The 14,668-nt window shown below is 37.2% G+C and overlaps 1 protein-coding gene across 2 annotated transcripts in view; it reads left to right on the top strand.

Moving 5' to 3' along the window:
- INO80 (INO80 complex ATPase subunit) overlaps window positions 1–14,668 on the top strand; it is a 138,445-nt gene that overhangs the window by 57,882 nt on the left and 65,895 nt on the right. For both annotated transcript variants that reach the window (XM_029951238.1, XM_029951237.1), the window contains exons 15-24: window positions 805–864; window positions 1,289–1,431; window positions 2,960–3,044; window positions 4,037–4,154; window positions 5,108–5,193; window positions 8,652–8,819; window positions 9,031–9,164; window positions 10,407–10,474; window positions 11,154–11,247; window positions 12,009–12,180. In XM_029951238.1, the coding sequence (XP_029807098.1) occupies window positions 805–864; window positions 1,289–1,431; window positions 2,960–3,044; window positions 4,037–4,154; window positions 5,108–5,193; window positions 8,652–8,819; window positions 9,031–9,164; window positions 10,407–10,474; window positions 11,154–11,247; window positions 12,009–12,180 (1,128 nt within the window). The remainder of the gene's footprint in view (window positions 1–804; window positions 865–1,288; window positions 1,432–2,959; window positions 3,045–4,036; window positions 4,155–5,107; window positions 5,194–8,651; window positions 8,820–9,030; window positions 9,165–10,406; window positions 10,475–11,153; window positions 11,248–12,008; window positions 12,181–14,668) is intronic.

Genomic DNA, 14,668 nt, shown 5'->3' with positions numbered 1-14,668 from the left:
GGCAAGTCTATGTGTAATTGACTTTTACTACCTGTGGTTATGTATCCTATGATTCATATCTTCAGGCGAGGGAGGTGGATGGTTATCAGAATCCTTCTTTCTTGACTACAGTTTTTGTTCTGTTGGCACTATGTTTCTTTCTTTTTTCTTTTTTTAAATGTTTATTTTTGAGGGAGAGAGACAGAATGCCAAGCAGGAGAGGGGTAGAGAGAGAGGGAGGCACAGAATTTGAAGTAGGCTCTAGGCTCTGAGCTGTCGGCCCTGAGCCTGACGAAGGGCTTGAACTCACAGAACATGAGATCATGGCCTGAGCTGAAGTCAGATGCTCGACCAACTGAGCCACATAGGTGCCCCTATAGGCTCTATATTTCTTAAAAAAATTACTCTGTTCAATTTCTCAGCTTCAGAACTGGAACTTTTGGAATCCATTAGCACCTTTAATAAAGACCTGTACCATGTTTTTGGCTTTACTCTTCTGGACTTTTCTGATGCCTTCAAACCAATGTTTTGTATGTGTGTTTTAATTCAGTCAGTAGGAAGGGGGCTAGTGGCAGTAACTGAAGAGGAACTCCTATATTCATTCATTACGTTTTTTGTAAGTCATCTGGGAGGGCCCAACTGATGCATTCAGAAGAACATAAGACTCTTGATCTCAGGGTTTTGAGTTTGAGCCCAACATTTGGTGTAGAGATTACTTAATAAATTTTAAAAAGTAAAAAATAAAACCATTCTGAATTAACATTTGTGATGAAAACTTTTAAGATTATAAATAAGAAATAAAATGTATAATGTTCTTTTTTCCAGGTGCTACCGTATTGGGGAAATCCTCATGATAGAAAAGTTATCAGGAGGTTCTGGAGTCAGGTAACTTTCAGCTTGTTGAATATATACATATATGTGTCCATCTACACACATACATGCGATCATTTCTCCAGTTGATTTGAGGTATTTCTCATGTAAAATCTTACATACGTTTTTAGGCATTAGACCAGTGTACATTTTTATCTTCTACAACACTTTTCCCATTATACAGACCATTAACTGATCTTGCAGTGCAGGATTAAGTAAGAACTGTTTAATAAGTGAAGGCTAATTATAACATGATCTATAATTAAGGTGAGTACTTTAAAAAACAGTTATGCTTTCATTCACTGGACATCTACCATGTAGGAGAAGCATGTCTTTAGGATTGTCTTAAACTTCTTAGCCTTAAAAAATAAAGTCTATTCCTCATTATCTTATGAATTATTAAGTTTCTATTTTCATTCTTCCTTTCTTATATTTACAGAAGACCCTCTATACTCAGGATGCGCCCTTCCATGTGGTAATTACCAGCTACCAGCTGGTGGTGCAGGATGTTAAGTATTTCCAGCGGGTCAAGTGGCAGTACATGGTATTGGATGAGGCCCAGGCGCTCAAAAGTAGTTCCAGGTAAATTGATTAATATAAACCAAATTTGTAGACTGAGGTCGTACAAATGTACAGACACATGGTAGAGACATAGGATATATACACACATATAGGTGAATAAAGGTCAGAGAGGTTTCAGAACATGGAACGATACGGTCTCTGCATAAGCCATGTATCTGACCACAAGGGAAATAATCCCTTTTGCATTTTTATTTCTCTATTTAATAATTACTATGTCCTAACAAGTCTTTGTTCTTCAAGGAACATTTTTTTTTAAGTTTATTAATTTACTATGAGAGAGAAAGAAAGCATGAGTCAGGGAGGGGCAGATGGAGAGAGGGGCAGAGAAAGAATCCCAGGCAGGCTTTGCACTGTCAGCACAGAGCCCATTGAGGGGCTCAAACACATGAACTGTGAGATAATGACTTGAGTTGAAGTTGGACACTTAACTGATTGAGCCACCCAGGTGCCCCTTCAAAGGAACATTTTTGTGAGAGAAGACTTGTCAGCCCTTTGATTTAGAGATTATTTTAATGGGAGGTCTTAGTAGGAAGTAGAATATTTCATTATGTAGATTGTAGGTTCTGTCTTTTTTATGTAGGTTGTCCTAGTCCCTGGATGGTTATTAGAGCCACAAGAATGTTTTTATTGGAAGTGACATGTTTAAAATATTGTAGGGGCATCTGAGTTGCTCACTCAGTTAAGCTCAGGTCATGATCTCATGATTCGTGAGTTCGAGCCCCGTGTCAGGCTCTGTGCTGACAGCTCAGAGCCTGGAGCCTGCTTCAGATTCTGTGTTTCTGTCTCTCTCTGCTCCCCCCTGCTTGTGCATGCTTTCTCTGTCTCTTTCTCTCAAAAATAAACATTAAAAAGTTTTTTAATTCTTAAAAAATAAAGTACTGTACTATCTTCAAAGTCACAAACTGAATAGTAACTTAGTGCTTGACTTTAAAGTATTATTTAGTATTATATGTTGCATTTCATGCATTCTTACTTCATGAACCCATAAAACTTTCTTAGAAATCCATGTTACCTGACAGGATGATACTTTGTATTCTCTGATGGGTATTATTTCATATTATATTCTTTTGATGTAGGACATGCTTATAGCAAGGAGTAGGAGACTCATTTTATATTTTCTTCTCACACCCTTCCTTTCTCCATTGGTCTCTCTAAACTCATACTGTGAGTGCACAGATTAATAATTGTAAAGCTTTTTACCACAGATAAGTACTTTATAATTAAGTGGCTTGTGTCAACAAAACTGACCAAAGACAGTAGAGCACTTGTCAAGCCAGAAAGGATCCTACTCTGCTTATTTTGAGACCTCTTTTTCCTAAACCCTAATACCATGTTTTCAGCATACAAGAGTCATGTCCTGTCCTCAGCTTTGTTGATTAATATTTTAAAATTTGATCTATAGTCACATATTTGATTATTCTGGGTGTTCATTATTTTTTTAGAAAGTGTTCTTAGAAATACAGGGTATTTATAGCGTGAAAAATGATTTACTGCTTACTTGGAATTTGTAATTCACTTTATTGGACAGTGTTCGTTGGAAGATCCTCTTGCAGTTCCAGTGTCGGAATCGGCTTTTGCTAACTGGGACCCCAATTCAGAACACCATGGCAGAGGTAGGCATTAGTAGAAGTTTCAGTTTTATGTCTGCATTAAACAGAATGGTTCTAAGCACAGAATATACTTTTGTCCAATGCCCACCTGGAGTGTTACTACTCTACAAATTATAATCCCCACATAAAAGGAAGAATTTGACCATCACTTGCTCTTAGTGGGTTTTTTGGGCATCATTCCTATTTTCTTATTATCTGGCATAGGCAGATAATTTATTCCTCTATATTTATGAAATAAATAATGAACACATTAGGAATGCTACCCATCTAATGCAAAGATGATTTTACGATAGAATCTTTGAAAAGAGATAGTATCTTTTCTATTCTATTAGTTTCTCACTGAGAGGAACTGAAATTCCTTATTCAGAAAAGGTAATTGATTGTCTAGAACAGGGGTTAGAAAACTTTCTGTTAAGAGCCAGATAGTAAATATTCTAAACTTTATAGGGCATATAGTTGCTGTTGCAGCTACTTAACCTTGCCATTATAATGTGAAAGCAGCCATAGACGATACAGAAATGAATAGGTGTGGCTATGTCCCAGTAAAACTATTTATGAAAATAGTTGGCAGGAAATAAAAAAGTAGTTGGCAGACCAGCCTTGGCACCATCGGCCATTATTTACTGACCCCAATTAAGAGTTATTTTAAGCAAATTATGTTACCTCAGTTGTGTTCAATTGTGAAATGGATTTTTTAAATACGAGACTATTTAAAACTATCCCACTGCAAGATCTGAGCAGTACTTGCCCTTTCAGGTTTTTAGTGTGAAATTAATTGAAAAATAATCTTTTTTTACTATAGTATCCTATAGAATTAGGGTTGGTTGATGAGGCATGTGTGTACACATGCCTCCTTTCCCGCCCACTCACTCACACTTACACCTGCATCTAGACACACACATTTACACACTCCTGCAACTTTCACTCTCTCCAAACCCTCATATCTTCCCCGTCATTTTGTTGTCCTGCGGTTTTCACTTTTCTTTTGTTTTCAGCTCTGGGCCCTGCTACATTTCATTATGCCAACATTATTTGATTCACATGAGGAGTTTAATGAGTGGTTTTCCAAGGACATTGAGAGCCATGCCGAAAACAAATCCGCCATTGATGAGAGTGAGTGCTTTTATGAACTTTCTTTCTTTCTCTCTATCAGTGTAGGCAACCACATAATTGAATATTTTCTTCTATGAGAAGAATTTTTCATTCACTATTCATAGAAGAATCTGTGGAAAAGTTGTTTTTCTTATAAAGTAATTATGTGCTTTGTTCATGTTTAAAAGAGCCAAAAGGACTTAATACAGGTGAGGCTGCTGTCTTATTGACCATTAATCACGGTAGAACAGGCAGAGTTCATAAAATTCCACATTTTGGCTTACAGAGTCCTCATTTTCCATATAGATTCTGAAAAATTTATATCACAGTTAAATTCTTTATGGAATGGGGTATGGCTTTTTATCTTGTAATAAAAACAGACATATTAGAGGGGTCATTTTTGTAATTTTCTGTCTATATTATGATTTGTTTTTACAGTGAACATTTTAAACCTTATTTATCAATGTTTTGACCTTGTTGAATAATAACTTTTAAGAGAGTTATGAGGTGTTTATTACATAGATATGAACTGATATCTACCAAGTATAGAGAAGTCCTAAAGTAATTCCTTATACTACTATTTGTTAATTTGCTGATAAGCTTTGAAAAAATTATCTTGGGGAAACATTGGGAGTCACAGGTAGATTCTATTCGACCTGTATGAGAACTCTTTTACTGATAAAATGATCCTAAAACACTCTAAAGGTGAATTCTAATAAAAATAAAGTATTCCTTGCTGGTCTGAGTAAATGATAGAAAAATAGAATTGCCCCACTGACTGTAGGCAGATGCTGTGAAAATTTGGACTCCTTGGTTTCCTACTTAGGGAGAATATTAAGTCTCATTCTCCTTTTAGAGCTTCATTAAGCCAAAAGGTGTAAGAATAGTTTAGTGAGAGACGATTGTGGTACTTCTTTTGTTTATGTTAAATCAGTATAATGTATTATTTGTCTCGTGTCCTCCTGGCATTTCAGATCAGCTCTCTCGCTTACACATGATCTTGAAGCCATTTATGCTGAGGAGAATCAAGAAAGATGTGGAAAATGAATTGTCTGACAAGGTAAGTAAAGAAGACTTCGTTAGTTTAAGCCTTGACAGGCAACAACCTTAGGGTTCTGGACAAAAAAAAAAAAAAAATCCTTGGTAAATGTTTAGTTGAAGGTAAGTAATTTGTTTGAGCGAAGACCTTTAACTTCTATGAATCAAGGAATACTTAAAGTGAGTCAGACCGCCAGGGCCGGTAATAATTTTTTCTTTTTTGTTTCATCTTTAATTATGAATTTGAAACATTACAAAAGTAGAAAAAATAGTATAATGAGCTTCTTGTAACCATCGTACAGCTTCAACAATGATCAACTCACTGCCATTCCCACCTCTCTAGATTATTCTGAAGCAAGTCCCAGATGTCTTTTATTTCATTTACAAATATTTTCATAGTATGTCCAAAAAATTTTGTCTTTTTAAAAACACATAACCATAAATTATCACCTTTGCTAAAAAAAAGACAATTATTCCATTTTACTATCATATCCAGTCATTCCTCAAATATCCCCATTTGCCTTTGTGTGTGTGTTTCTCTCCCTCCTCCTCCCTCCAACATCTCCTGCTCCCTGCCTCCCACTTTCTCTGGTAAAGAATTAAAAGGTTTTTGAAGTAAGAATCCAAGCAAGGCCCACACATAGCATTTGGGTGATTTGTATCCTAAGTATCTTTTAATCCCTCCCTACTTCTTTCCCTTATTGAACAAACTTGAGTTATGTATCCTATAGAGTTTTCCACATACAGGATTTGGCTAATTGCATCATTATGGCGTTGTCTAACATGGTCGGTGGTCTCCTGTATTTCTGTAACCTGAGAGTTTTAGAAGTCTCATGTGCTTCAGGTTGTAATATTTTTTCTCATATAAGCCAACAGTTTTGATTTACTGGGGTGCCTGGCTGGCTTAGTCATGGAGCATGCAACTCTTGATCTTGGGGTTATGAGTTTGAGCCCCATAATGGATGTAGAGATTACTTACAAAAAATAACATATTAAATTAAAAAATTTTAAAAAACCTTGGTTTTTATATCTTTTGGTTTATATCTTTTTTTGAATCCTTCCCATACTTCTGTTGTTTTATTTTTTTATTATCCCCTATGAGTTCTTCCCATCTTCTCCTTTTTTCCTCCCAGTTCCCAGTCTTTCAGAGTTTTCCCCCACCTTTTACAGATTCCACTTGTTCTCACAATTCTACTCTCTAGCTATAAGGCATCTTTCAAGGTTCTTGATAACATCAGGTGGTTCTATAGCACTGCCAGAAGTTTGGATTATTTTGAAATTAGTAATGCTCTTTGGAAGATGTACACCTTTATTAATTTTTTTAAGTTTATTTTAAGAGAGTGCAAGCAAGGGAGAGGGAGAGAGAAGGGGAGAGAGAGAATCCTAACCAGGCTCTGCACTGACAGTGTTGCTTGATCTCATGAACCATGAGATCATGACATGAGCTGAAATCAAGAGTCAGATGCTTAACCAACTGAGCCACCCAGGTGCCCAGGGATGTACACTTTTAAAGAGAGGTATATCTTTGTACCTTTGTTTTATTAATTTTTAACAAATCTTGATGTTTATTTTGTGAAACTAGTGTTGCACAGGTGTACTTTATGGAAGGAAAATACTTAATAAAACAGTGAATTCTTTTATGTATCAGAAAGGGCTTAAAAACTTAATTAGTATCATAATTTCCATTATTTAGTGGTGTAGGGAAGTGATCAGAAAATGGTTCTTAACCACTGCAAAATAGTATTTTTTTCAAAATTTCTTAAATATCAATATTGTTTCTAATCCATTTTTAGATAATATATTTCTTTCTTGAACTCTTAGTGCCTGCTAACCAGTGGTACATAAAGATGTAGTCTCCAGGTTCCATTCAGATTTCCAGGAGAGGTGAATATATAAGTAATATTGTGTCTTAAGAGAAACAATCATTCTCTGTGTGAAGTATAAATGGGAACACATTTAAGGGAGTACTTCTTTTAGGGAAAGTTAGAGAAGGAATCAAAACACAGATGACCTGGGGCGCCTGTGTGGCTCAATCAGTTAAGCGTCCGACTTTGGCTCAGGTCATGATCTCACAGTCCCTGGGTTTGAGCCCCCCTATCGGGCTCTGTGCTGACAGTTCAGAGCCTGGAGCCTACTTCAGATTCTTTGTGTCCCTCTCTTTCTCTGGCCCTCCTCCGCTCACTCTCTTGTCTGACTTTCTGTCAAAATAAAATAAAGACATAAAAAAAATTTGTTTTTAAACCACAGGCGACCTGTGAGCCAGGTCTAAATAATGAATTGGCATTTACTAGGAAAATATGGTAAGAAGGAAGGTGCTAGGCCACAGGAGCAAAGGTAGAAAAACATTGAGATATGCAGCATGTTTAGTAAACATTATTCAGAGCATTGTTGCTAAGGTGTATAGGAAGACATGGCAATGAGAAGACTGGGACAGTAGGAGGGTTAAGAATATTGGAGACTTTCTCTGCAGGAGACTTTCGCTGCAGCAGAACTTTTAATATTTTAATATAGGCAGTAATGTACATTAAAGAATATCCTGCAGTTGAAATTGCCTTTCAAGAATCATATGGAAAGGTTTTTAGAACCCGTAAAAACTGTGGGCAGGAAGATTAGATACGACAGTGGGAATGGTCAGAAAGGGTGACTAGGGGTTAATTTCCTGGTGGAGTTGAGGGATTTAGGAAATGAGAGAACATGAGCATGAGAAAGAGAGAAATCAGAGCTGATTGAGGTTTCATTTTGGAAGGTGCCTGGGTGGCTCAGTTGGTTACGCGGCCAACTTCAGCTCAGGTCATGATCTCACAGTTTGTGGGTTCAAGCCTCATGTCAGGCTCTGTGCTGAAAGCTCAGAGCCTGGAGCCTGCTTTTGATTCTCTCTCTCTCTCTCTCTCTCTCTCTCTCTCTCTCTCTCTCTCTCTCTTTCTCTCTCTCTCTGTCTCTCTCTCTGTCTCTCTCTCTCTCTCTCTCTCTCTCACTCTTACCATCCCCTGCTCATGCTCTGTGTCTTTCTCTGTCTCTCAAAAATAAGTAAATGTTAAAAAAAAATTTTTTTTAAGTTTCATTTTGGGTAGCTAAGTGAATGGTAATGCTGTTAATCAATTTGGTAAATTGTGGAAGAGTTTTTTTTTCATGCCGACTTGGAATGGTATTAATATAGTAGGTAGTTGAAAATATGGGGGTTGGGGATGTTTGAGAATGTTTTTGCAAGGCACTACAGTGGACAGTAGTTGGTGCTATTTGGAAATGGAAGACATTTCCCAGGGACAGCATGTAAAGTGAGTGGCAGGGAAGAACATCAAGGAAAGAATGTTTCTCTGGATAATTAGCCACATGAGAGGCTTATAGAGAAATACTGAGTGTCTGGAGGTAATATATATTGTCTGTTCAGCCATAATCTGGCTTGTATGTGTTTTCAACTTTATGCTGATACTGAATTTTCTTATGGGTTTTCAATATATAAATGTCTTTATTGATTTTCAGATTGAGATTCTAATGTATTGCCAACTAACCAGCCGACAGAAGCTGCTATATCAGGCACTAAAGAATAAAATTTCTATTGAAGATTTATTGCAGTCTTCTATGGGCTCTACCCAGCAAGCACAGACCACCACCAGCAGCCTCATGAATCTGGTCATGCAGTTTAGGAAGGTAAGATTTTAGGTCAGATGCCTTGGAGTTTCCTCATTAACCCATTTCAAGAAAAAAACTCTAACCTTAATGCCAAATAAACAAAGCCTGTTAAAAAGAGATAAAATGTGAAAGCATATATTTATAAAGGTAAACATTCAGGGTTTGGGATTCCCCATGATTTCATAGAGTGATATGTACAGTGCTGCTGTATCACTTCTCTTCCTCTTAGGTATGTAATCACCCAGAGTTATTTGAACGACAAGAAACTTGGTCTCCATTTCATATTTCCCTAAAGCCATACCAGATTTCAAAGTTTATCTACCGTCATGGACAGATCAGGGTCTTCAACCATTCACGAGACAGGTGAGCAAAAATACTAACATTAAGGGTGTTTAAGGGTGCTTTTCTAATTTGGAGTTTGAGTTCCCCAACAGTGAGTTATTTAAGCAAAGGGTGGACAGATATTTATTGATGGATATTGTAGTAGGAATCTGTGCAATATCAGGGGTTCAACTGGATGACCTTAACATCTCTAGCCACTTCCAGATGCCTTTCTGAATGAGGAATGTACATGTGTGTGCCGATTTTTTTAAATGTTTTTTATTTATATTTGAGAGACAGAGACAACGCGAGTAGGGGAGGTCAGAGAGAGGGAGATGCAGAATCTGAAAACGGGCTCCAGGCTCTGTTCGCACAAAGCCTAACAGAGCTAATGTGGGGCTTGAACCCACGAACATGAGATCACAACTTGAGCCAAAGTCAGACGCTTAACAGACTGAGCCACCCAGGCGCCTCTATGTAGGTCCATTCTACACCTGTGAGTAAGGGTAGCCCTAGTTTTTGGATTTTTTTAACAAACTCCCAAAGGATGCGTAAGGACACCCGCATTTAAGAAGCATGGACTTAGAAAGTTCTTTCTGTAGAAAAACAATATAAGTAGTGTTATCAAAATAATTACCAACAATATTTAGCCTAATGAAACAAATTGAAACCCATTTCTTGGGATTAATTTTGTGTGTGTGTGTGTGTGTGTTTGTTGATTTTTGATAGAGTATGAGTGGGGAGGGACATAGAAGAGAGGGAGACAGAGGATCTGAAATGGGCTCTGCCCTGACAACAGCGATCCCCACACGGGGCTCAAACCCACAAACCGAGGCTCAAACTTATAAACCGCAAGACCATGACCTGAGGCAAAGTTGGACACTCAACCAACTGAGCCACCCAGATACCCCATCTTAGGTTTAATTTTAAGAAGTCTTTGTGTTAACTCCAGGCTTTTTATTCAACTAGATAGGGAGAAACAGGGAAGATACCAGAGCTATAGCACTGTTTGTTTTGTGTAGTATCTGGTAACTTACAGCCTTGAATTGTGATTCTCTGGAATCAAATGAGACTACTTTGAAACTTGTATTACCTTCTTTTATGTGTATTAATTACTTAGTACTTTGTGACATATATGCCATGATTTCTGTCTGGTAATATGGCAACAAACCTCTTAAAAGTAGAAACAGTTTCAAATCTAAAAGATTCTCTCTAGTTTTGAATATCTAGTTAACTTTTCCAGTATTTATATTTGAGTTTGGATTCATTTTACTTATTTTACAGGTGGTTAAGGGTTCTTCTTTCTCCATTTGCACCAGACTATATCCAACAGTCTCTCTTTCACAGAAAAGGTGGGTATTTGGATCTTTGGGAAGGAAAATATACTAGAATGCTCTTTGTTTTGCTGAGTGACTGATTTGCAACTATTAATTGTTTTGCCTACATGCTGGGTCTGTATTTATGAAGTCTCAATAAGCTGTAAATAAATTAGTTGTTTTTATCTGGAGATGCTATGATTTGTGGCTATAACAGGAAGCAATAAAAAATTATTACATTGACCTTCCATCTTTTATAATTACTTCTTAAAGAGTTTCGTATACTGTTGAAACTTGACAGAGACAATGCAGGCCTATCATTATGTGACTTAGTTCCTTCCTCCTTAGTCTAAAGGCAAGGAGCAGCCCAGCTTGGAGCATTGTCCACAGTATTAAGACAAAGGTTCAGAATCTTCCCATTCTGTACTTTTCTTTTTCCTGCCATGTTCAAAAGAGAAAAGCAATTAGATAAGGATCCCAAAAGCCCAAAGGCAGCTCATGAGCCAGCTCCATTCTGCCTCATGTATGCCATGTCTCATAGGTCTGCCTCTCCCACTTGTACTTATAGTACAAAAATGTGACAGTGTGACTTCCATCGCAGTGGCTGAGTGAAAACCTTTAAATACCTTTTCATTCTTAAATAACAGCTCAGCAATTCGGTAGGCTTTAGTTGAATTGCTTGCTATTGGATTTAACTTTGTCCTTTGATTTCCAGGTGTTAATGAAGAAAGCTGTTTCTCCTTCCTTCGCTTTATTGATGTATCGCCAGCAGAAATGGCAAACCTCATGCTTCAGGGACTTTTGGCCAGGTGAGAAGATTGCTTAATTTGATGAGAGAGCAGTTGGGGATAAATAGAGAGGTTGGACTGTGAAATTAAACATTTAATATTATGTCATCTTAGGCTTTTTTTTCTTCTTGTTAAGAGTAAAAATCTTTATAAGAAAATTATAGTTTTCTTTGATCACTTAATAATTCCATGATGCTTCATAATTTGCCTTAAATAAAAATTGTTTAAGCTTCCCCCCCCCCCCAAATGCTACTAGAAGGTCTTTAAGTTGTCTTAATTTCTAGTTCGTCTACTATGTCATATTTGCTTTCACAGGGCAAATAATGGCCATTGAGCCCTTTAGTTAGTAGTGATTGGAGCATAGCCTGCCATAAGTGTTCTGGGAAACTTACTTCTGTTTTTTTTCTTTGGAATAATGACTTTCACTTAATGTTATTTTGTATTTGCATAATAAACAGTAACCTTGTCAGAAAAGGCTGTCTTGCTTATATGAGGATGTTTTTATAATAGAATTTTTGTGATAAAGTTAAATAATCTTTAATAGAGGAGCTTTACGAAGGATTTTAGTTTACATTGTAGCAAACCAAATTATGCCAAAGATAGAATTTACAGAAGAAAAGTATGAAACGGCTTTATCTGAAAGAAGGAAAAAACTGTTTCTAAAATGTTCAGGATTTACAGAAGAGACATGTGAATTGAAAGACAAGGTTCCTCACTGCTATGAACTACCCTCAGACCTCCATGGAGCACTGAATAAGCATGTCTGCTGTGGTTTGTTTCAGATGGTTAGCTCTTTTCCTGTCTCTGAAAGCCTCCTACAGGCTCCATCAGCTGCGCTCCTGGGGAGAGCCAGAAGGGGAAAGCCAGCAGAGATATCTGAGAAACAAGGATTTCCTTCTTGGGGTTAATTTTCCACTCTCCTTTCCCAACCTTTGCAGCTGCCCTTTGTTAAAGGTAAGAAATTATTTCGCCATCACTTATCCATGTTAGTACTAACTTCCCTCTTCTTTGCATCAATAAAAGTAATCATAAAGTATGTAATGGCCTGACAGAACCAAAAGTTCCCAGAGGAAGCAGTGTACTGAGTTATAGCTTACTATAACGTAACAGCCAGTGTCTGTGTGTGTATCATGTGTTTATGCGTGTGTGTGTATTTAATATGTATTTTTTACATAATTTTATTGTAAAGCACACAGATCTTAAATGTACAACTCTTTGAATTTATTCGTGCATATACACTTGTGTAACTACTAGATTATACCTAGGTTAAGGTATAGAACATTTCCAGTACCCAGAAATCTCCCTCAGACATCTTCTCATTTGATAACTCTAGTTCAGAACAAACCAATGATTCTTTCATCATAGGTTATTTTTGCCCGTGTTCTTGACCTTAATGTAAATGGAATTACCCAGTATGTGCACTTTTATGTCTAGCTGCTTTTCCGCAATATTGTGTGATTCGTCCATGTTGCATTATAGCATTCCTTTTTAATACCATAAAGTATTCCATTGTCTGAATAGATCACAATTTATTAACCTGTACTACTGTTGGTGGATATTTAAGTTGCTTCCATTTGGGGGCTATTGTAAATAAAAGTGCAGTGTACATTCTTGTACATGTCTTTTGATAAATGTAAGCACTCGTTTCTTTGAGGTTTATATCCAGGAATGAGATTGCTATATCATCAGGGATATGTAGGTTTAGATTAGTAGCCACTGCCAAACATTTTTAAAAAATGATTTTAGACTTCGACTAGCAACGTGAGAAGTTTGCTGCTGATCATTATCCTTGTCTTTATGTGATATTGTCGGTCCATTTTGTTGAATTTGCAATGTTATCTTGTTGTGATTTTTAAGTTCCATTTCTATGAAAAATAATGACGTTGAACACTTTTTCATGTAATTGTTTTGGTCATTGTAGAGTATAAGTAAGGGAAAAGGTGATAGGAAATAAGGGTATAGATGTAGGTCCATGTCATAAGGGACATCATCAGTTATTGCAAGGATTTGGATTTTATTTTGAATGAAATGGGTAACACTGGAGAATTTTGAGAAGAGATTTATCTATTTATATGCCATAGTCCTTCAACAGAATTAAAAGTTTAGAAGGCAGAGCATTTTGCTTTTGTCCTCTAGAAAATTTAATGGGTTTTTAGTCTTCTAGTTAATTGCTGTTGAATGCCGGATATTCTTTGGTTAGATATGGTATTTGCCCCCTGTACACTGAAGAAACCATATGGTCTCCTTCTGTTTTCCCAGTTGGTTTCTCAAGCATTGCTCCATGTGCTTTTTTGGACTCTGGAGATAATATTGATAATGTAAAAGGGACTGTAGAATTAGATTCCAGTCCTATTGGAATAATGAAGTCATTGGTAGCAGGGTGACTTCGTATTAGGGAGATATTGCTCTGTCTGATAACGAGCGCTATCGACTGATTTCACCTACATTTGGTAGTTTATATTACTGTTGTTATAAATAGTTGCTAGTTTTATTTTTCGTACAGAAAGCACCATTTTCCTAGGGATTATTATGTCCTTACGTAGATAGTTGCATCTTATTTAACACTCACATATCTCTTCCCTTATTTGTATTCTTATTTTCTAAAAATAGTGTGTTGAGTGCATGTGTTCTGTGAGGTTCTTTATTTTTATTATTTTTTTATGTATAGTTTATGTCGTTGATTTCCATATAACACCCAGTGCTCTTCCCTCAATTGCCCTCCTCCATGACCATCTCCCCGCTTCTTCTTTCCCCCTTCCCCTTCAGCCCTCAGTTTGTTTCCAGTATTCAAGAGTCTCTCATGATTTGCCTCCTTCCCTCTCCCTGACTTTTTTCCCCTCTTCACCTCCCCATGGTCCTACGTTAGGTTTCTCCTGTTAGACCCACAAGTGAAAACATATGGTATCTGTCCTTCTCTGCCTGACTTCTTTCGCTTACCATGACACCCTCGAGGTCCATCCACTTTGCTACGAATGGTCGGATTTCTTTCTTTCTCATTGCCATGTATATATAATTCACATCTTCTTGATCCATTCCTCAGTTGATGGATGGACATTTAGGCTCTTTCCATGACTTGGCTATTGTTGACAGTGCTGCTATGAATATTCGAGTGCATGTGCCCCTATGCATCAGCACTTCTGTATCCCCTGGGTAAATCCCTATCAGTGCTATTGCTGGGTCATAGGGGAGTTCTATTGATAGTTTTTTGAAGAGTCTCCACACTGTTTTCCAGAGTGGCTGCACCAGTTTACATTCCCACCAATAGTGTGGGAGGGTGCCTGTTTCTCCACATCCTCGCCAGCATCTATAGTCTCTTGACTTGTTCATTTTAGTGAGCTTCTTGTATCAATTTATGAATTTCCTGAGGGGCACTTAGGTCAGTTAAGCATCTGACTCTTGATTTCAGCTCAGGTCATGATTTCATGGTTCATGAGTTCAAGCT

This window comes from Suricata suricatta, chromosome 9 (genome assembly GCF_006229205.1).
Source record: "Suricata suricatta isolate VVHF042 chromosome 9, meerkat_22Aug2017_6uvM2_HiC, whole genome shotgun sequence".
NCBI lineage: Eukaryota > Metazoa > Chordata > Mammalia > Carnivora > Herpestidae > Suricata > Suricata suricatta.
This window is presented reverse-complemented; position numbering and strand designations above follow the sequence as displayed.